The sequence below is a fragment of the Hypomesus transpacificus genome, unplaced genomic scaffold (assembly GCF_021917145.1).
Source record: "Hypomesus transpacificus isolate Combined female unplaced genomic scaffold, fHypTra1 scaffold_160, whole genome shotgun sequence".
Classification (NCBI taxonomy): domain Eukaryota; kingdom Metazoa; phylum Chordata; class Actinopteri; order Osmeriformes; family Osmeridae; genus Hypomesus; species Hypomesus transpacificus.
The window spans coordinates 133,901-156,125 of NW_025813725.1; the positions used below are offsets into that span (position 1 = coordinate 133,901).

The window sequence follows — 22,225 nt, forward strand, 5'->3', positions numbered from 1 at the left end:
GACAGCCCAACCCAGCTCCTGGGATTAGGATTAAACACTAGTCACCCTACATATTCACACCACTCTCTGGATTAAGGATTAAAGATGGGTGCTCTTACATTTTCACACCAATAGGGATTTCAGCACCACCCAGCAAATGCTCAGGGGTAGCTGGCAAACATAAGCAAACCTCAAAAACTATACTCACACACATACCAACAAATGCACACACATGTATATTCAACACAGGCACATTATCTGAGAGATTGCATCTCTCTTTAACACACAAACAAGCAAACACACATCAGATACATTGATATAAAAACCTAAACACGCACACGTTCCATAACTTGAAGGGATTGGATATCGGATTCCTCCCAAAGACCTGTCAATAAAGCTCTGATTATGACTGGGATGTTTGATCATGCTACAGTTCAGGAAGACTCAGTGAAGCCCTGTGAGGAGCTCAGTGTACCATCTACCTAGAGGCCCTCTCTCAATCCTGCAGTGCAGATCTGCCGTTTAGATTGGGGTAATATACCTACATCTACAACTCCCTTCACTGTGTTTGAAGAGAAAGAATTAAGGACAAGGAGTAGTAACACGACTATTTGAACCTGCTGTGTGTGTGTGTCCTACATGCAGAAAATCCCTCGATAAAAATATTAATCTGCCCATATGTTTTTTAAGGCGGTGGGCATGCTTTTTTTTAATCCTCCTATCCCTCACATGTCCCCCCCCCCCCCCCCCCATTTGTCCCTGTTTATTGAAAGAAACTCTCTTTCCCCCTGCTTCTCTCTCTCTCCCTCCGTCCTCACCCCCTTCTCTCTCTTTCTCTGATGTCAGTTTTAACAGGTGTGATTTCACTCATCAAAACCTCAGGCCATATTTAAGTGTGGAGGCAGTTTCTTATGTTCATATACCATGCTGTCTGAAATGGACATGTATAACAAGCAGGAAACAATGATTAATGAAAATAAGGGGATGAAGAAACAAACTAAAGAGCAAAAATATGAATTGAAATTAGATGTAGAGAGAGTGTATGGAGGGTAGCCACCATTTTAGCACAGATTCTCCTCTTTGTTCTAGACACGCACAGGCTGTGTATGTGTGTGTATGTGTGTGTGTGTGTGTGTGTGTGTGAGTGAGTCCAAGGTCAAGTCATCACAGCTTGGTCCCTATCCTCTCCTATCTGATTCCTCCTCTGCCTCCCTCCCTTTCTATCTGTCCCCACCCCCATCTCCTCTCTGTTCCTTTATTTGCCATTTTTCATCTCTCCGTCATCTCTATCCCATCCGACACCAGGGTGTGTGTGTGTGTGTGTTTGTGGTAAAAAAAAAAGGATGTGAACGTTCCTACTGTCTGTGTGGTGGTGGGTGTGTGGAGATGAATAGCAATTTGGTGAGGGAGGCCATTTTAAGTGGTGTTCAGGGCAATAGTCATGAAGATGGGCTACTAAATTATTAAAGGAGTACACTGGACCGAAAAACATGCCAATCTTCTAATGCCTGTCTCCGTTTCCCTCATCCATTGTCTCACTTTGTCCTTGTGTCTCTGTGAACGCCTGTCCTTGTCTACCATATTCATGTCTGTCATTCTGACAGACTGCCCAACTGTTTGCCAGTCTGTCTGTCTTTTTGCCTTCCTGCCTGTCTGCCCATCTCTCTATCAACTCAACAAGTCTGCCCGTCTCTCTGTCAGCTAGACAGTAGGTCAGGGTGTGTTTGCTCTTCACTTCATTAAACCCAGGGACAAACTGCAAACCAGATTCTGGAAGGGTCAGAACCAGCAGTGGTATTTGGGGTATAATTCTTTCTTTTTTTTTCTAATTCCCTAATATACTGTAATCCCAGGTTTAGTATGAACAGAGAGGGATGAAGTGCTCACGGAGGAGAGCAGATTCCTGTTTTAAAAGGCTCTGCAGTATACTGAAGAGAGTGATGGAATGCATTAGAATCATTAACTCTCATTAAACCCTGCTGTAATTATGGGAGGATCTGTGTACTAGTAATGACACTCAGATGCTACACGCATATTAATCTGACACATACACGAACAAACACACGCACAAATACACAGTTCAGAATGTACATTCGTCATTGCAATCATAGACTGATAGATTTAGACACAAACCAAAGAGCAGTAAGTGAGCGATGAATCAAGCATGCACAGTTTCATTGGAAAAACAGGACAAAGAGTGAAACTCACAGAGACAGGATGTGCACACACACACACACACAAACACACACACACACAAACACACACAGTGCCCCTCATGACCCGCGTCTCAGACAGACGCTGTTTACTGGGAGCTGTGAAAGCGATGTCTGTTCTGTCATCTCATCTGTCCCTCATCACTCCAACCACAGCCAGAGGGACCCGCTTCTATGTCTGTATGTGCGTCTTGTGTGTGTGTGTGTCTGAGAGGGTTGGCGTAGGCAGAATGACCTACTTCTTGTTTCTCCGATGGATGGACTGGTCGGCCAGTCGTTGTCAGTTCACAAAATTGCTCTGCCGCATTGAAACTGTGTGCGTCTGTGTGTGCTTGTTTGTGTGTGTGTGTACCAGCGTTTAATTCGGAAGGGTTAGTAGCATACTATCAGATCATCTAGCTGCACTGGGTGCTCTGGTTCGCTCGGCTGGCCCATGCTCATTAAGACTAGCCCTGCTCATTAACCTGACCTCTCTCTCTCTTTCTTTGTCTCTCTCTCATTTTCATGATCTTGACTCTGGTTTGGGTAAGGCCCCAACCGTTCTGGTACAGTTAGAGGCTTGGTGGTTCATGGTAATATGACCCATGAACTTTCCCTGCTACATACACCCCCCCCACCCCACCCCCCTCCAATCAGGGTGCCCCATCCAGGAACAAGCTTCCACCTGACTGGGTAGTTGCCTCTCTGTCTATGACTGACCATAAGTCAACCCCTACACCACCCCCCACCACCGCCTCCACCAGTCCCGCCCCCACAACCACTCCAGGCCACGTCATGTGCTCTCTGATAGCCGGTAATGAGTGTAAGGTTGGGGAGGGGGGACACAGACATATTTGTGTCTGGCAGAGACACACTTCACTCACTCTCACAAAGGTAGACAGGAATGGCAGGTGAATATACATAGAGGATGTATTCACACACGCATATAACGTGTGAAACATTCTTTGTTCTTGGAGAAGACTGCAGTGCTGATGTTGATGAAGTACTGAGTAGACAGAACATGGATGTATTATGTTGGTAGCACTAGCAAATAATACATTGTGATGAACTTTGGCCCAACATCAGATGGCTGAGCAGTTAGGGAGTCAGGCTACTAATCAGAAGGTTTTTGGTTTGATTCCCGGCTGTGCCAAATGATGTTGTGTCCTTGGGCAAGGCACTTCACCCTACTTGCCTCGGGGGGAATGTCCCTGTACTTACTGTAAGTCGCTCTGGATAAGAGCGTCTGCTAAATGACTAAATGTAAATGTAACATGAACAACTAATGAAGGATTATGGGATGAGAGGGTGTGTTTACTGCTTACCTCTGCATCCCAGCTCGTAAGGAGGCCGAGTATCGCCAGTCTGCATTAGGTGCCTTGGGCTGCAAGAAAGACAGAAAGAGAGTCTTAAGTACTGCAAGAGATCACACTGGTAAAACCCAATATCCTCTCATTAATAAGTCATGCCGTGAACTGCTAGCATGAGCAGAACACACAAACACACAAGAACACACATACACACACATAGACACTCTTCATAGCTGTGACAGCTTGCCTCTGCCTGTGGAGAGAAATGAGTGATGAGTTGGAGCTAGCAGCTTCCCTCCTCTCCTCCTCCCTTCCATATTGCCTTCTCCCTCCCTTGTCCTCTGAGAGAGGATTGACTTTGAGACATACAGCTCTTTCTCACAGTGGTGCCCAGGCGGTCCACTGACCCTGCCTCTACGACACATGCCCACAGGCCAAAACACCCCCGGGCCAAACCATGGAGTCTGAAGGTGGTACGCTCCGTTACCACAGAGACCCAGTGGAACTCTCACATTGCTGTATGTGTTGATGGACTCCAATAGAGGCTGCAGCTGTCCATCTCTTCACCTTCCTCCATCTCTCCTTCTCCCTCCATCAGTGGGACCCATCCCTAAATTACCAGATAAACATTTCTATGGAAGAGGAATAATGGATTTTTGCCTCTGAACACCTTTTCCTGTTTTCTTCAGTATTTATCCTCCTCCTTCTTTTGGTTTCATCTATTTTTATTAATCTTTATCTCTCGCGCTTTCTTTTACTCCATTCTTTGATCAAAATGACAAGTGTCATTGTTTGCTTGAGTTGGTCCAACAGACCTCACCATGGCAACCACAAAGGAGCCCTTCTCACACCGCGCATCAGCCTCGGCATCTCTCCCCTGTCAAGGTCACAGGTGGAGAAAATGAAGGTTGGGGGGGCAGCATTGAGATGATGAAGATTTAACCCTGGCAGGCTCGCACCTGGACACGACATCTGAAATCAACATCACTAGAGAGCTCCCGGTGGAGCGAGTGACACAAAACACAGCCTCCTAGCATCCCTCTAACTTCCTCTGCTACTAATCTACTATAGACAGGTTCACATCTAGCAAAGAATAAAAGGCATGGGTTTTTTTAATCTCCATCTGAGTGTGTGCCTGTTTTGGGAATACTGAAGTACCAGTTATGAAATAATCTGTTTTACTTCCAAAACTGCTGAAAACCATATTGGAGTTTTTATGTGAACTTGTGTTCTGTTAATAGTTGTTAAATGTTAATAGTTGTACGTCATGATGACACTGACATGTAGTTCAATTTAACGTTTGGATTTTGCTTCGTACTGCCCTGCCTATGAAGATGTACCTTTAACCACAGACGCAGGGTCCGATTACCCTTCCACCAAACACAATTGGATTAAAAACAACCTGACCATATTTTGTCTGCAAGACAGATGTTCACTTCCTGCCGACGGTGAAACAACCTCTCTCTTTTTTACTCCATTAGGGACACCCATCACCCTGGAGTCTAGTAGCTGCCCCTAATAAGAAGCCCACAGTATCTCCTGGGGGTCATTTACACTATGACACAAATACATGCGCACACACTCCACATAGCCTAACAAAGGGGTACCAAAATAACAGATGAACAGGTACAATTTCATACTGGGTGAACTGTAACAGAAAAGAAAAGGCTCATGAGTTCAAATTTAAATCGATTCAAAATAAATTAGACTTCACACCAATTAAAGGCCCATTTTTACACTCTAACACCGTTTCTGTCATATTTATAGCGCCAGACACATGTTGAACAGCCCAGGATTATTTGAACTGTTATGAAATACATGTACTTCATTACAAATTAAGGCAGATTGTCTTTAAATGGCGTTGGTAAATGTTTGCCCTGCTGGTACAACAGTGGCCGAGGGGGGAGTGGTCTGCCAGACCGTATGGCGGTGTTTGGCTTAATGAAAACCAACACGCTAACACACACACACACACATACACTAATGGTTAGAGCTGCATCTGGACGCTGAACACGTCCGCAGTCTCCTGCTATCCCATGGGAACACACACACACGTACATACATACACACGGGAATGCATAGGTTCAAAGGAAATCAGTGAGCTGTATCTACAGCCACACCCAGTGCATTCCAAATAGACAAGGGTTTCATGGTGATGATAGAGAAGTGATGCATTCAGATTCTATATCTGGGAAGAATGAAGTTAGAGGACAAAGAGAGAAAGAAAACAGCCCATGGCTTTTACTTGTTCTTAGTCTCTGTTGAGTCAGTGAGGATGCACAGAAATGGCTAAACAAGGCCCTGGGTTTGATTTGGCTCCCTCATCTCTCATTCATATCTCTCTCTCTCTCTCTCTCTCTCTCTCTGTCTCTCTCTCTCTCTCTCTCTCTCTCTCTCTCTCTCTCTCTGTCTCCAAGTGGACACCCCTCGCATGGATACAGTGATTGCACCTCCGCCGTCAACATGTTGGCCAATCACTTCTCTTCCCCCGCCCAAACCGTACCAAACCGACCAATCCAGAGGCAGAGGATGAAACACGTCCCTGCCACTAAATTACACAGCGAGAACAAACATGACTGGCATTTAATGAGGAAAATGCTGGGGGATAGAGGGGCTATTACCTAAGCGTTGCTTTTATATCTCTTTTCATCCCCCACCCCTACTCAGAATATTCTATTCTGTATTCAATCTTTTTATTTTCTATTAACAGCCTGCCTATACAGATTTTGGGTCAAGACAATATTTGGGTGCCATTTTTCCCAAATATGGTCTGTTTTATGGTCTCTCTTAAGTGTGGTGTTTTTTTAAACAGTCTAATCTACTAAATTTATTTACCCCATTTGGATCTTCATCTGCACAATAGCGTATCCAAAAGGCAAGCTTCCATGTTTCTACGCATTTTCTTTTCCTCTTCTGTAAGAGCAAGGGAATGAAAACTGCATGTCTATCTCGGTTCGATCTGCCTCTCCGTGTCTGACTCACCAAGCATGATTGTTCTGTGTCGCAAACGCACGTGACCGGTGGGATGTTTTCGTGCGGTGGGACCCACAGCTTTCTGAACTGAAAGAGCGTAACTCAACTGGTGAGACGGTCTTCCTGTCCAGAGCTGGCTGCATAGTAGCCTGTTCATCTGTGCTCATTGGCCCAGAAGGATGTGGAACATCACAGTGGTCCAATTGTGGCAAGCCGTGTTGGGACCTAGTGGACTAATTGCTCCAGTCCTTGAGAACTTGGTGCTTTCACAGAGTACGCCTACAGTGTACATGCTGTAGAAGCAGGGCTCTCAAAGGAATCGTTGGATGGTTCCTGTGGAGGATGCTGCTACTGAGCACACTGAAACTGTGTGGGGTGTGTGTGTGTGTGTGTGTGTGTGTGTGTGTGTGTGTGTGTGTGTGTGTGTGTGTGTGTGTGTGTGTGTGTGTGTGTGTGTGTGTGTGTGTGGAAAGAGAGAAATACAGATATATGCTTTCCCTGAATACGAATGCTGATAATTTTTTTTATGACAGCTCTCTAAACGACCATGGAGGAAAGAGGCGCATAAACCTCTGATACCTGAATCATCAGAAACAAACAACAGCTCTCTGGCGAGAACCAAGCCTAAGCACACACACACACGTTGAGAACGGTGCACCTACCACCCACTCGAACAAATACACACCTCAGACAAAGAAACCTTTTTTTTGTTTTTACATTAAAAGCTCCATATGGTAGGTTGAGAACATGGAGTACCCTTAAAGTATTTTCAGTGTCTACATACACAAACAAGAGTTTTCCAGAAAAAAATCTGAATTTTGTTCATGTTTACCAATCCTGTCTAGCAGACAAAAACAAAGGATGAACGAAAGACCTAGGAGTGGCACTGCAATTTTTGGTTTAAAAAAACTCTTGCAAACTGAATACGAGAACACGTTCTCTTTCTATACTTCCACCAATATCTACAACAACAATGAGCTGTTTTTATGGCAAAAGTCTTTGTTAAAATGTAACAGATCCAACAGAAATAAGCAGCCTCTATAACCAGAGACTTCCTCTGACTCTCAAAAACCATCCATCTACAAACACACACACACCTGGCGATTCGCATGTATTGTGATACCTGAATAGCAGAGGTGGCATCTGGCATACTGAGTCGCCGTACAAACATCTGGCTCTGGCCGCTCTGGCTGGTGACGTATCCAGAGCCCCAGGTGCCGCTGTGAGGCCGGCCTGTATTGTAGAACATGAAGGTGTCGCTCCCGGAGGTGGCCGTCAGACACGTCTTATAGCAGTACGTTTTGGTCAACGACCCGTTTCCTCGCACCTCTATGTAATGAGGCTCTACTTTGAGGTCCCGGCGCACCGCAACATTGTTATTGGGTACCCCTCCACCTCCACCACCCCCACCGCCTCCACCTCCTCCTCCACCCCCTCCACCTCCTCCACCCCCACCTCCCATGGCTGTGGTGCCCCCCTCTGGCATGCTCTTCTGGGAGACGCAACAAGGGGAGCAGGAGCCAGGCTGGGTGCAGTAGGCATGGCAGCGGACAATGGCGAGCACAACCACCGTGACCAGGAACACGAAGGTGGTGGCACTGAGAGCGATGATGAGGTAGAGAGTGACGTTCGAGAACATAAGTGGACTTTGTGGCCGGATGATGCGCTTAGGGTCAGGGGTCAGCTTAGGCGGCAGCTCCATGACAGCCACGGTGATGGTGGCGGTTGAGGAGAGGGGTGGCAGGCCATGGTCGCTCACCAGCACCGTCAGCAGGAAGGAGGTAGAGTTGTCCTCGATGACACGGCGAGTGGTGCGGATTTCACCCGTGTGCTCGTGTACTTTGAACAGGTCCAAGTCCGCGGTGGTCTGCTCTAGGGCGTAAACCAGCCAGGCGTTTTGGCCCGCGTCTCCATCCCACGCCAGCACCTTGGTGACCAGCACCCCGGCCTCTGCGTTCTTCATCAGCGTCTCCGTGGTGCGTGTGCCGTTCGCCGGCGGGTGCACAATCCTGGGCATGTGGTCGTTCTGGTCCATGATGTAAACATAGACGGTAGCCACGCGGCTGAGCGGTGGCACGCCGTTATCCTGGGCTTTCACCTGGAAGTGGAACTCTCTGAGCTTCTCAAAGTCGAATGCTCGCAGGGCGTAGGCTTCGCCCGTGTTTGGCTTTACGCTGACGTAGCTGGCCACGGGGATGCCGTGGTTGTTGTCGTTGAGGACCGTGTAAGTGATGCGGGCGTTCTCGCCGGCGTCGGCGTCTAAGGCCTTCACGACGCACAGCGAGGCCCCCGGGGCGTTGTTCTCCGTCACGTACACCGTGTAGGACGTCTGCTCGAAGCGCGGCGGGTTGTCGTTCACGTCGGCAACGTCCACTTTGAAGGTCATGTGGGATGACAGGGCCGGTGTGCCACCGTCAACCGCGATGACCGTTACGTTGTAGGAGGAGATGGTCTCTCTGTCTAAGAAGGCTGAAGTGACAATGGTGTAATGGTTTCGGAAGGACTTGATCTTGAAGGGCAGGTTGGGCAGGATCTCCAGTGTCACCTGTTTGTTCTGGCCGGAGTCGCGGTCGTTGACACTGATAAGTGCAACCACGGTATCGGCCCGTGCGTCCTCTCGAACTGGACTTGAGAGGGATGACAGAACAATCTCAGGGATATTGTCATTCACGTCTAGGACTTCCACCACTACTTTACAGGGAACTGCCACTGGAGATGGGCCCCTGTCCATAGCCTGTATGTACATTTCATAGGAGTTGGTCTCTTCATAATCAATGTTGTTCTTCACACGAATTTCTCCTGTATCTGTGTCCATTGAGAAAATATGTCTGACTCTCTCTGGGGTGTAGCTACTGAAAGAATAGGAAACTTCCGCATTTGAGCCCTCATCTGGATCTGTTGCATTTAGCTTTATCACCAGGGCGCCTTTGGGCGAGTTCTCCGACAGTTTCACTTTATAGACAGAGCTGTCGAACCTGGGAACGTTGTCGTTGGAATCCTGGACAAGCACATTGATTTTAGCAGTGCCAGTGCGTGGAGGGGTGCCTCCGTCCACAGCTGTCAATATTAACTGATGAGACGGCGTCTGCTCACGGTCGAAAGGCTTTTTGAGAACGAGCTCAATGTGCTTGCTATTGGCCGTGGGCTTATTGGAATCCAGCGCGAGATGTTCGTTTGGGCTGAGTCTGTAGAGCCGAACTGAGTTGGAGCCGTCGTCCGCATCCTGTGCGCCCTCAATGGGGAACCGGGACCCAGTTACCGCGGACTCTGGTATCTCCAGCTGGTATTCATCCCGGGGGAACTGTGGCACATTATCATTGGCATCCAAAATCTCCACCTCCACGTTGTGCGCCTCGAGCGGGTTCTCAACAACCACCTCGAGATTGAGGAAACATGTGCCACTGAATTCACAGAGCGTCTCGCGGTCTATGCGGTCACTCACCGATAGCTTTCCTGTTTTATGATTTATGTTGAAATATCTCCGTGCACTGTCCGAGGTGATTCTGATGCGACGGGCAGAGAGCTTTCGCAGGTCCAAACCCAAATCCCGAACAATGTCACCGACCACAGCCCCGTTCTCCAGCTCCTCGGGAATGGTGTAACGTATTTGTGCATTTGTAAGGCCACTGAGTACAAAAATCACTAAACAAAAATAAAAAGGCACATATTCCTTTATGCTGTAACAGCATCGCGCAGCCACAGCCATTGCAAGTAGGCAGGATCCGCAGACGGATTACAGAGAGCTTTCCGCCTTTTTAGCTTGTGCGTCCCCACCCGCCACATTAAAACCGGGGGGGAAGTCCGTTACTCACCCCCTACCATGTGCAGGAAGACCTAAGCATCCTCTCCGGTACAGGTGCCTGTTTTAACAGACCATTTTCCGGTACACCCATGTTTTTCTTTGTTCGTTTGTCTGATGCTTTTTTTCTCCTCTGTCCTCCGAGCGCGGCTGACTCTTGTTTCCCTCTCATGGGTGCTGCCTCTCTCTCTTACTCTCCTCTTCCTTCCCCTCCCTCTCTCTATCCCTCTCTATGTGATGGTGTCTGTGGGCTGCGGGGGAGGGGGAGCCTTTTGCTTGAGCGGTGCTGGCTGCCTTTCAGCCATTTAACACAGTCTAAAAAATTAAAATAAACCCTTGTTCCAACATTGGTAGCAGTAACATCTTAATCGATTTGTATTTTTTCCTCAACCGTCAGTTGCGTGTTTTCAATGCGCACACACATGCATTCGAGCACTGTTTTTTTTTTCTGAGAGAGAGGGTGCCACCGCCCTTTTCATTGTGTTGGGATACAGTGCCTTACCGATTTATCGGTACGCCCTGGCAATTTATTTCCTCGTTCTTATTGATCTAAACTTGTAATCACGCCAAATCTCAACCAAAACGTAGATGACAAAAAGGATAGCATACACGATAAAACACACATAATGCTAATAAACACACCTATGCAGGAATATGTAGGCTATAAAGGTTCCTAATCACACTTAAAAAAATACATTATTATAACCATGTTTCAAAAATACAAAAAAAGATACAACAATGACAAACAGTACGAATTCAAAATAACCAGACCTAATTAGAAACATGCGACAAAAGGGGTAAACAAAAAAAAACGTAAAATCTTCAAAATAATCAAAGCAATATTGGTTGTATTTTTCAATATCTTTATATTTTATTTCATTTTTCACAATCAGCTCTCAAAGAATGCAGGATCGGTGCACCCTCTGGCACTGTTCACGAGCACTGAGCTGAAAGGCTATCTGGAGATCATTGACTCCACGTACCCCCTCTCTTTTTTGCCCCCGAGACTGACAGCTGCAGTGGTCATTTACTGGAACTACAAGCAGATTTGGCTGCTCATTTAATATCCCATTGCTGTCCTCTACAGTTATCATCCTTCCTGTTCGTTGCCATATTTACGACGTTCACTCGGGGTGACCGACCAATGCAAAACAGGTCACCTAGATGCCGGGGACTTGCCCCATTACCCAATCTGTCAAACAAACTAGCGCGTGTCGTCCTGTCAGACCCACATTGCTCAAATCTCAAATAGTTGGGGCCTGCTTGCATGTGTATGTTGAGGATGTAGGCCAGGGGTGTTCTTGCTGGAGACTGCAGTTTGATTGTTTAGGCTACGAAAGATTATTATAGACCGAAGCTGAGATATAAGGAAAGGCTTGTTCACTTTCACATTTCTCTCTGGGAGAAAATACCACAGTCGTCAATTTAATAGCTACAAATACATTAACAGAGACACAGTCATGGCCCATGTTGGTTTGATATACGTGCATTGATCCATTAGAAAGTGGACCTTGGCCACTATCGTCGAGAAGTGTCCATTTATTGAAATTCAGTTATAGACTAGCCTTTTAGTTCATATAGCGGACACCACAGGGTGTTCGATTTCTACAGATATACCGTTTTTACTGCTCCCTACTCTATTTTAATCATCCAAGCCTGCACATGCATGGGTGGGGACACACTGCGCATGACTGGTAGCAGGTGGTCTGCCAGTGGCGTTAAATGCCCAAATCATATTGCTGAAACCCTTCTCCTAATTAGTACATTCTGAACCCATGTACCTCAATTAGATTCCAATTTAAATCGGATTCTACTCAATTAAGAAGGTTCCTCTACTCCTATAACGCGATCAGCACAACAAAGTGATAGGGAGGATCTTTCCACACAATATTTTCTAGACGACACAGCTGTGGCGGCACATTCAGAATGAATCAAGGCCGGGGTATTATATCAATCTCTGTTAGCGCAGAATGGCTCTCAGTGTTGGATACTGCAACCAGACAATCGTATTTCAAACTAGTTAAATTGATTTGATGAAGTCTAAGTGTACAATAGGAAGTGAAAAGCTTTCACCATGGGGACAGTCTAAGCGACCGAATGGGGGATGTCCAAGAAAGCTGAGGTCACAAAAGCAAGCATCCATATTGTGGAAGTGTTGGAAATTGTTGAAAGTGTTAAACACTTTAAAACATGAACGTTCTTTTTTTAAAGGTTAACTGGCAAACAACCATATCCGGTGGAAACAGTTATATATATATAAAAAAAAGTTTTGGGTGTATGAGATAATTGTATTATGTCGTGTTTGTTTGGAGCCATGTGGCCTCAAAGGCAGCCTGATTCACCAGGCCACCCTGCCACGGTGGCCGCCCAGCCGCATACATACTGTAACCGTTAATCTGCCAATGCGGATCCAACCGTCCACCATAGACCATACGCCCACGGCGTTGACAGTCGTTGGCAGGCCGAGAGAAGGGAGAACGCCGATGAGTCACTCATACGCTGCGGAGAGGATGGAGCAACTCTTCACACTCCCGGACGAGGCAGTTTTTTGTTGTTGTTTTGACTTTCTTTTTTCATCAGGTTTTGACGGATGCAGATTGACCTTTTGACTGTTTCTTTCTGTACACCTCTTCCCTTATTTCCCACCCTCGATTTAACTCTGGAGATGAAACGCCGGGGGTTCTGCCCATCCGTACTCATGTGTCTTGTAGGTAATCGAGCTGCGGCTGTACCCCTGACATTTACCAGATTTTCCCGGTGGGACGCGCGTGCTGTGTGTTTACGGCAATTTGAGAGAGATGAAAAGAGGCGACTGTTATCTTGTCAATTACACACGCCGCCGGATTTACACCTGGCCTTTTCCACCTCACCCCGTCGACTGCCCCTCCCTCCGTTAGCTTCTCAATTCCTTCCTCCCTACAGCAATGTAATTCAGATGCAGGTAACCAAAATTTCGGTCCTTTTCTCTCGCTCTCTCTCTCTCTAGACCTGTTAGGATGGTGCCCATATGCTCTGTCATTAATTGCGAGCCGCAGAGCTGTGAATTATTTCATTTTTCACTCAAGGGGCTACTGATTAAGTTATCTCCATTACTCCAAACAGACAAACAGACGTCTGTCTCGCTAGAACAGATACACGTCCAAAGAAACGTCCTTGTAGTCTTAAATTACTCCCAGATCTACTCGTGGTCTTTACCCTCAGCAGTGACTGCAATGGATATAACCCCTTTATAAATAATAACAACAGTCTGCATCAAATGTTTCATGTACCCCCCTCTCTCTCCTCCTCTCTCCACCCGCTCCCTCTTTCTCCAGCAGTGCCCTGTGTCTGTGTGACATCCGTTGCTCCAGCTGGGGAGAGATGTAGCCGAGGGGCTCCTAATGCCATAGCTATCCTACTCTGGGGAGAGAGAGAGATGAAAGGCAGGGAGAGGGTAGATGATGAGAGAAACGGACAATGGAGAGAGAGAGAGAGAGATGAAGCAGTAAGTAAAGGAGAGAGGTAGGTGTCTGATTTTTCTCAGCACTTTCCTCTCCATGCCAGAGGGTCCACACTGCCAGAATATTAAAATTTCTCCATTAATTATGCAAGATGGCGGACATATTAAGAACCAGCTCTCTGCTAACACTCTCTCTCATTAATGGGCAGTAATCAGGCCGCTTTAAAAGCCATTTGTTTGCTCCCCTAAGCGTCTGCTGTGCCATGTGGACTCCCCCCCCCCCCCCCCTGTTGGTGAGTCACATGTCCAGGCCCACAGAGATCCACAGAAAGAGGGGCCAGAGCTGGTGTCTGTCTGTGTGTCAGGCGCACAGACACACACACGTTTAAGGCTTGAGTGAGCGTCTGGTCAGAGCCTCATTTTTTTTTAGTAAATGTGACCTGCCATCTTGTCTGGTGTGCTCAAGGACAGGGCTGATGACATCACTGATGCTCTCCAAGTCCAAATACTTTCCCTTACGGTATCCATCTGTCACAGTCACACAGTCACACAGAATCTCTCTCTCTCTCTCTATCTATCTGTCTATCTGTCTGTTCAGTTGGAGGACATTAATTGCAGTGCCTGTGCAGCCAGGAAAACGGGCAGAGCAATAAAGATGTAGTAGTGACAGAGGGAAAACATTCCATCTAGACAGACAGTAGAACATGTACGTGCATCACACTCTAAGAGGACCTTCTAGGTAGCCACACATCTGCATATCAACAAATAAACCGATGAAATTAGACACAAGATTGTCACGGTAAGCCAGTTGGTAAATATACCTTAGCAAATAAGGTGTTGTTTAGGAAGGAAAAGAGAGAGAGAAGGGTGAGGCAGTGGGTGTTCTTCTATCTCACTGCCAGAAGCACAACGCAGATGGTTTCCTGTGAGAGGAGGGTATGGAAGAGATACATGTAGATGTACTGGGCCCTCTATTGGTGTAAAGCAATTACTGCAGGGAACAGAAAGATGCTGAAATCTAGTCCCAGACAATCCACTCAACTCAGCTCCACCCCGTACGCTCAGTTATCACTGAAACCTGACCTCAAGTGTGTGTGTGTGTGAGTGTGAGAGAGAGAGAGAGAGAGAGAGAGAGAGAGAGAGAGAGAGAGAGAGAGAGAGAGAGAGAGAGAGAGAGAGAGAGAGAGAGAGAGAGAGAGAGAGAGAGAGAGAGAGAGAGAGAGAGAGAGAGGTGTGCATGCCTGAGGTCACACCCCTCCTCCTGTTCATCCTCTCCTCAAACGTCTGTAAAGCTGACTGTGAAGGATGGATCGAGGCCCCCTCCAGAGGAGAGAAGTAGAAACGGCAGACCAAGTAAAAAAACGAAACCATGCAAAGACAATGCCGAACATCACCTTTCATACCAGATATAACAGACTGAAATACTGATACTTGAGTTCAAACCTAACTACTAGAGATCTAACACCAAATAGCAAAACAACACATACATTTTACAATGACTTCACATTGAAGAACCTTTCCATATCAAATCTCCATTCCCTGACTGCATTCATCCCTGTCCCCTAGATGCACGCAGTGGGATAGAAAGCCTTCCCTGCATCCTTTCGCTTCTGCCTTCCCCCATTGTGTACCTCCCTTTCAGTCTAAAGGGCATGACAGTGCTGCAAACAACACAAATCCCTCCTCCTCTGGTCCTCGGAGGGGTTAATCAACACACGGGCTGCCCTCGTTCTGCCTGAACAACAAATCAAACAGATTTGTAGCTGCCGTGGTGGTACACAAAGCTATCGGAGAGAACAGGCAAGCGGCGGAGGCTGCCTCCCCGATCCCGCCCCTCTAAGGATGCCTGGCTGTGTTTGCACATGCTAGAATCAGGCGGAAGGACTCTGTGATCCTGAGCACGACAAAGCTCTATCTAAAGCTCTGTCATAACAGCCTAACACTACTAAGAGGATTTTTGCGCGGCGGGGGGGGGGGGGTACATTCTGTTTTCTTGTGACCATCTCTACTCAGCTCCTTTAGATTTCCGCTCAGTTTCCGGTTACATATTGAATTTGTTTTTTTCTTCCTGACTCCATCTCTGCTTTGCTGTTTCACTCTCTCTCCTTTGCGCACCCCTGTGTCCCCCTGCTTGCACTTCCTTCCTGTATTGGTCTCCTGCTGCCCATCCCCGTGTTTGTTCACCACTCCCCCCACCCTCCCACCATGCCCTCTCTTCTCTCTCTGGCTCATTAGCACATCCGGATCCCCCTCTCTATCTCTTTCACTCCCCCCCCCCTCTCTTTATGTCTCTCTCTCTTTTCCTGTACTCCTCTCTTTCTTGTTCTCTTAATTTCTTAATCTCTCGCTCTCTGTTCATCCTAGGCTGTCTGATGAAACTGATAATGATTGGCTGCCTGAAAGAGGTGGGGGATGGCTGTGCTCTTGCAGCTCTCAGAGAGAAACAGGCTGCTAGTGACATTACCATGGTCGAGCACCATCACCATGGTTACAGCAGCTGTAAGAGCTCTCCCATCCTGACTCCATCTCTGCTTTGCTGTTTCACTCTCTCTCCTTTGCGCACCCCTGTGTCCCCCTGCTTGCACTTCCTTCCTGTATTGGTCTCCTGCTGCCCATCCCCGTGTTTGTTCACCACTCCCCCCACCCTCCCACCATGCCCTCTCTTCTCTCTCTGGCTCATTAGCACATCCGGATCCCCCTCTCTATCTCTTTCACTCCCCCCCCCCCTCTCTTTATGTCTCTCTCTCTTTTCCTGTACTCCTCTCTTTCTTGTTCTCTTAATTTCTTAATCTCTCGCTCTCTGTTCATCCTAGGCTGTCTGATGAAACTGATAATGATTGGCTGCCTGAAAGAGGTGGGGGATGGCTGTGCTCTTGCAGCTCTCAGAGAGAAACAGGCTGCTAGTGACATTACCATGGTCGAGCACCATCACCATGGTTACAGCAGCTGTAAGAGCTCTCCCATCTCCCCAGAGCCACGCCCTTGTCGGAGCAAACCAGGAAATGACAGATTCACACAGGTTCGTAGTAGGTTAGTGTGTGTATTCATTTGTGATTAAATATTGAATGTGATGAGGTTGGGGTGTGGCATGTCTGACATTTTAAATAGAACAACCATGCGCAATGACAAACACAGAACCCCCACTCTAAGGTGGGCAGTCCACTGTAAAATCAACCATGATGCATTTCAAAAAAGCTTGGGGCTGACAATGATGAAATGTTTTTGGGTCATGTTTTTTGGGTCACAGTTGTTGAACCCATCTGGGCGTGTCTTGACCCTAAAAGGCTTAGGTGGTTGCCCCCGTTTTGGCAGTAGAGGCAAAATCCAGTTACAATGATATTGCAGCACTTAGCCAGTTACCTCTCCTAGGATAATGTACTTAGTGAATCAATAATTTAATGCATTTTGCAACAGCGAGTTGCAGTAGTGGAACAGGCTTTAATAACAAACCCAGACTTGACGCACACTATCTCTAACATACATTGTTAGATAACTCACACATTTAGACACATACTTTACATGCAATCCAATCATAGTGTAGACACACACAAACACAATGCAATTCCAGGAAGACCCACTTATATTGTCTGAGTAACTGAGTAACACACATACAACACACACCAACACAGACACAGTGACCTCAAGTCTTGTAGTTAAGCACCTCAACCTTATTCCTCCCGAACCTTTGTCCCACCCCATTGGTTTAGCATTTGATTGACAGCTGGGTAGCACGTGCAGCCCCAGTTCCTCCATCCCTCCCCCCTTGGCCCGGCCCCACCCCAACACACCAGCTCTGCCCAAGCTGCAGAGCTAAAATCCCCGAGACTCTGTCCACCACCCAGGGCCTCCCTGCTGCAGCGTTGAGCGGAAAATTACCAGCCCCTCCCCCCTCCTCCCCTCTCTCTGTCACTCTCTCTATCCCCCTCACGCACACACAAGAGCATGGAGAGCTGTAGCTTACAAACCCCATACTGATGTGTTCAAACACATAGCGGACAGCTCCAGGCATTATTTCAGGGACCCATATTGAATTAAATGCAGTGTAGAGAAAGAGCTTGGCAATGCAGAGAGAATCCATCTCACACACAGACTCAAACTCAACACATTAGGATTCAGACTGTTCTTTGAGCGCCCTGCAATCTTTAAAACACACACTGCTGACCCACTTACACACATACACAGTCGCTGCAGTGTACTCATGCCCCAATGAGATCACAGGGAACCCCAGCCATGTCTAGGACTGTGTCATGGACACAGAGCAAAACAAGCATGTGACCATGACAGCAACAGCGGTTGACTCTAGTCCACTTCCTGAAACAAGGTCAGAAAAAAATTTGGATGACTCATACTAAGACGCTCGAGAATCAAATAACAAAGAAAAATAACTCTTGATTGAATGTAGCATTCAGAGCCAATTGAATGCTGCACTTGAACCAACCACCATTTTAATTTGACAAGTGGAAGCACGACACATGGCAGTACGTTATCTTTAGAATGAAATACCTTATTTCTTATCATGACAATCAGATCTGCTTAACCATAGACACAAAGAGGGATATGGGTGTTGCCCTGAAGCAAGTTCGGTGTGTTAATGAAAATTGGTGGAATGGTGTTTACAGAATGCTTAGGCTGATCGCACGCAACGTCCATGGAGACCAATTCTAATTCACCCAACTTTCCCCTCAGCTGTTCCCCTCTTCCTGAGAGAACAGGGCTGTCAGAGAGCGAGGGACAAGGGGGGAGGGGAAGAGAAAGAGACAGTAGAAAGGGAGAACTCAGAGAAATAAGGAGACAGGGAGAGGAGAATGGATGGATGGGAATGTCTCCGTTTTAAAGGTAGTGCCAGGCACTGAGGGAAGGAGAGTGTGTGGGAGGTTGTTAGAGAGAGAGGGGGATGGGGAGAGAAGGGCTAATTATAGTTGAATGGGAAAGAGAGACAGCAAGTCTGTGAGGGAGAGAGGAAGCAGGATAGAGCACAATCAATATGGAGGTCTGGAAAAGACTGAGAAAGGAAAGACAGGGATTGAAGGGAAATGTACTCTAAGACAAAATAGGAAGAGAAAGATTACTCATGCACCTGGCAATGAGAGAAAGGGTGATATAACACTAAGCCACTTGAAGGAAAATGTAAAAGAAAGGTATCAGAGAGACCGATAACTGTACACACACACACACACGCACCTCCTGAGAGCTGAGGCATCTGCTGAGGCTCTTTACTGCTAACTCATGAATACAAATCCTCTCCGACTGAGCTCACCACATAATAGAATCACAGCTCTGTCCACTGACAAAGCAGCAATGCATTCAAATAAGTGTCAGAATCAAATAGACCTATGTTCCTATTCACTACATTATCACACACAAACAAAACAGACTATATAACACAAGGATGCTTGAAATTGATGAAAGCTTACAGTAGATAATACCCCAAAATGAAAACAATAATTCAAAAACAGACACAATGATATTTCGAGATATGTGGGAAATTCATAAGATATCTGAAGATAGAAATCTAAGATAACAACAGTAGCTTACTGTTGGATATACTGACTTTTTACCTATTGGAATCAAAACAACAGAGCACGTCACAATAGTTGTTTCGAATGTAACAACATGCGCATGTGCATTGTGACCACACAGAACGACTGAAATGGGCGCGTGTTCAGCACCAAGGACAGCAACTTCATCGAGTCGCATTTATAAGCCTGGCGCACAACTCAAAGCAGTAACATAACGAACGGGCTTGAACTTTGGTAAATACAGCGCCACACTGGACAGTTTGATAAATGTCAGTAGAAGCCATATCGTAAAGGCAGGCCTTAACTACATTAAGATGATACCAGGACATAGGCCTGTTGCAAAGAGTTTTCATACCTTGTCTTTGTTGGGTAATGTCTGAGTCCGGTTAAAAGTGTCTCCTTCGTTAATACTGATCAACTCCGCATCCACAGGTGGAAACGGTGCAGGGAACACCACTACGTCACTCTTCAATGTGTCTGAACTGAAACACACGTCATACTGCTGAGTAGATTTAGAGTACGACCAGCTTCCGTCAGGGTGTGTGGTGATCATTGGGGGGCTGTATCTATTGAAACTGTCTTCCGTCTTGTGGCATTTTACAGCTATTAAACTGATGAGGCTCAGTAGAAATACGACTGACACCGAAGAAATGGCGATCAGCAAATACAAGTTTAAATCAGAGAAGCTCTCCTCTTTTAGCGGCACATGTCTGAATTGAATCTTGATTTCTCCTGTGCTTTCAACCACAGCTACATCGATAGACACCGTGGCTGACAGTGAGGGCTCTCCGTTATCAGAAACCAACACCACCATCGGGTGAATTTTCAGGTCATTGTCACCCATTCTCCTCTTAGTCCGTATCTCTCCTGTGCTGGTTCCGATGCGGAAGAGGTTGGTTCCCTTGGGCTCAGAGATGTGATAAGAAAGCAACGCATTGTAGCCAGAGTCTGCGTCTACAGCCCTGATCTTGGCCACAAAATAGCCCGCTTCAGCAGAGTAGGGAATGTTCTCAGAGTTAACAGAGCCGTGTTCAGCGTAGGGTGGGAGAATCCCGGGACTGTTGTCATTTTCATCCAGGACATAAACGTTCACGGTGACGTTGCTGCTGAGCGGAGGAACACCAGAGTCTGTGGCCTGAACTTTGAACTGAAACGTTTTTGTCTCTTCATAGTTAAAAGACTGCAGGCTGACTATGTCACCGGTCTCTGAATTTATATTGATAGCTGAGGATATTGGAAAGGTTTTTGGTCCACCGTCTAATAATGTGTAAGCTGTCTTTGCATTTTCATTTGAATCTGGATCAATTGCAGTTAGGGTATGAATTATATCTCCGACTGGACTGTTCTCTTTAACATAAATATTAATCAGTGATTCTGAGAAGCGTGGCGCGTTGTCATTAACATCAGAAACCTGTACAGTAATAATGCTGATGCTGGAGAGAGGCGGGGTTCCTTCATCTGTAGCTATAACGGTGACGTTATGTTGAGAAACACTCTCTCTGTCAAGGGGTCCGTCTACAACTAATGAATAATGATTTTTATAAGAGTTCTTAATTGTAAATGGTACAGATCCAACTATATTCAGCTGTATGGCGCCATTTTTATCAGCGTCATTGTCTTTGACAGTTATCAGACCAACCATTGTCCCTAACAATGCATTCTCTCTTACCATGTCAACTAAAGATGTTATTGATATCTCGGGTGGATTGTCATTCACGTCAATAATTTCTACCAATACTTTACAATGAGAAGCTCTTGGGTTTTGCCCTCTGTCTTTAGCTTGGACTCTAATTTCAATGGCATTGTTTTGTTCGTGATCTAACTGGCCTTTTACTGTGATCTCGCCGGTGGCTGAATTTATGGCAAATACGTCAAAGCTTTTGTCATTGTCATGGTTAATGAATGAGTATATTATTTCTCCATTCAGCCCTTCATCTGAATCTTGAGCCTGAACCGTGATAACAGAAGCATCGTATAGTGTGTTCTCGGGTATTCTAGCTTTATAAAGGGCTTTGCTAAATATGGGAATATTGTCATTAACATCCTGGACATTAACAATGATCTGTAATGTCCCTGATCTTGGAGGTTTTCCTCCGTCTACCGCGGTCAGAGTTAGCTTTATAACAGGCTGTTTCTCTCTATCCAAGGCTTTATGCAGCACTAACTCAGCAGACACACTCTGGTCTCCTCCGCTCTGTACATCTAGGGAGAAATGTTCATTCGGGCTCAGCTTGTAGCTCTTTACTGCGTTAGCACCGACATCTGCGTCATAGGCACTCGGTAATGTAAACCTCTCACCTGAAAACGCAGATTCTGATACATTCAAATATGTCTTGGATGTCCGAAAAGAGGGTGCATTATCATTTATATCCAAAACATTAACCTCAAAGCGGTATAGATTCAATGGCGAGTTCACAATGGCTTCCAGTTCTAAAAAACACTTCACACTTCGGGAGCATAGCTCATCCTTATCTATTCTATCCCTCACCGATAAAACGCCCGTCTTCACGTTTGCATCGAAAAACCTCTTATTTGGCCCAGATATTTGAAACCCGCGATTTTCTAATTCGGATACATCCAAATTTAAATCCCTCGCCAAAGGTCCCACAACGGTGCCCGGACTTGATTCCTCCGAAATGGAATATACAATCTGCGCGGAAGAGATACTCCATAGGTGAACAAGCTGGAAGAGGAAACATTTCCAACGGTAATTAACATCCATTTGGCAATACATTCTGTCCATCACGGGCTAACCAGATATTTTAGGAATCAAGGTGGTTACCGCTCTCATCGTGGCTATAAGTTCGAACAGAGAACATTTACTTGTGGAAATGAACAAAGCCCTTACTGCCTATGCTCACGGCTCCGGTACTGGGCGGAGCGCTGTGAAGCTTGACAGAAACCGTACAAGGTGGGTCAATAGCGACACCATAAGGCAAAATTGCATCTTTTATGTAGGCGATTTCAACAAGTGAGGAAGCATATGTCACAGAAACAACTACACATTAATGTAT

The 22,225-nt window shown here is 46.4% G+C and overlaps 2 protein-coding genes across 2 annotated transcripts in view; both read right to left on the minus strand.

Annotated features, from left to right (window-relative positions):
• The window catches only part of LOC124488994 (protocadherin alpha-C2-like), an 18,699-nt gene extending 8,247 nt beyond the window's left edge, over positions 1–10,452 (minus strand). The window contains exons 1-3 of the mRNA XM_047051593.1: positions 7,578–10,452; positions 3,497–3,555; positions 2,857–2,975 (exon numbers count right to left, since the gene is read on the minus strand). Of these exons, the coding sequence (XP_046907549.1) occupies positions 2,857–2,975; positions 3,497–3,555; positions 7,578–10,160 (2,761 nt within the window). The 5' untranslated portion in view covers positions 10,161–10,452. The remainder of the gene's footprint in view (positions 1–2,856; positions 2,976–3,496; positions 3,556–7,577) is intronic.
• Positions 10,453–19,560: 9,108 nt separating this feature from the next.
• On the minus strand, positions 19,561–21,933 carry LOC124488996 (protocadherin alpha-8-like). The gene has a single exon (XM_047051594.1). It carries the CDS (start codon positions 21,931–21,933, stop codon positions 19,561–19,563), a length of 2,373 nt encoding a protein of 790 aa, XP_046907550.1.
• Between the last annotated feature and the right edge of the window lie 292 nt (positions 21,934–22,225).

What these genes read in the sequence shown, in the direction of transcription:
- LOC124488996 (XM_047051594.1), bottom strand. Translation starts at nt 21,933, where the DNA reads ATGGATGTTAATTACCGTTGGAAATGTTTCCTCTTCCAGCTTGTTCAC.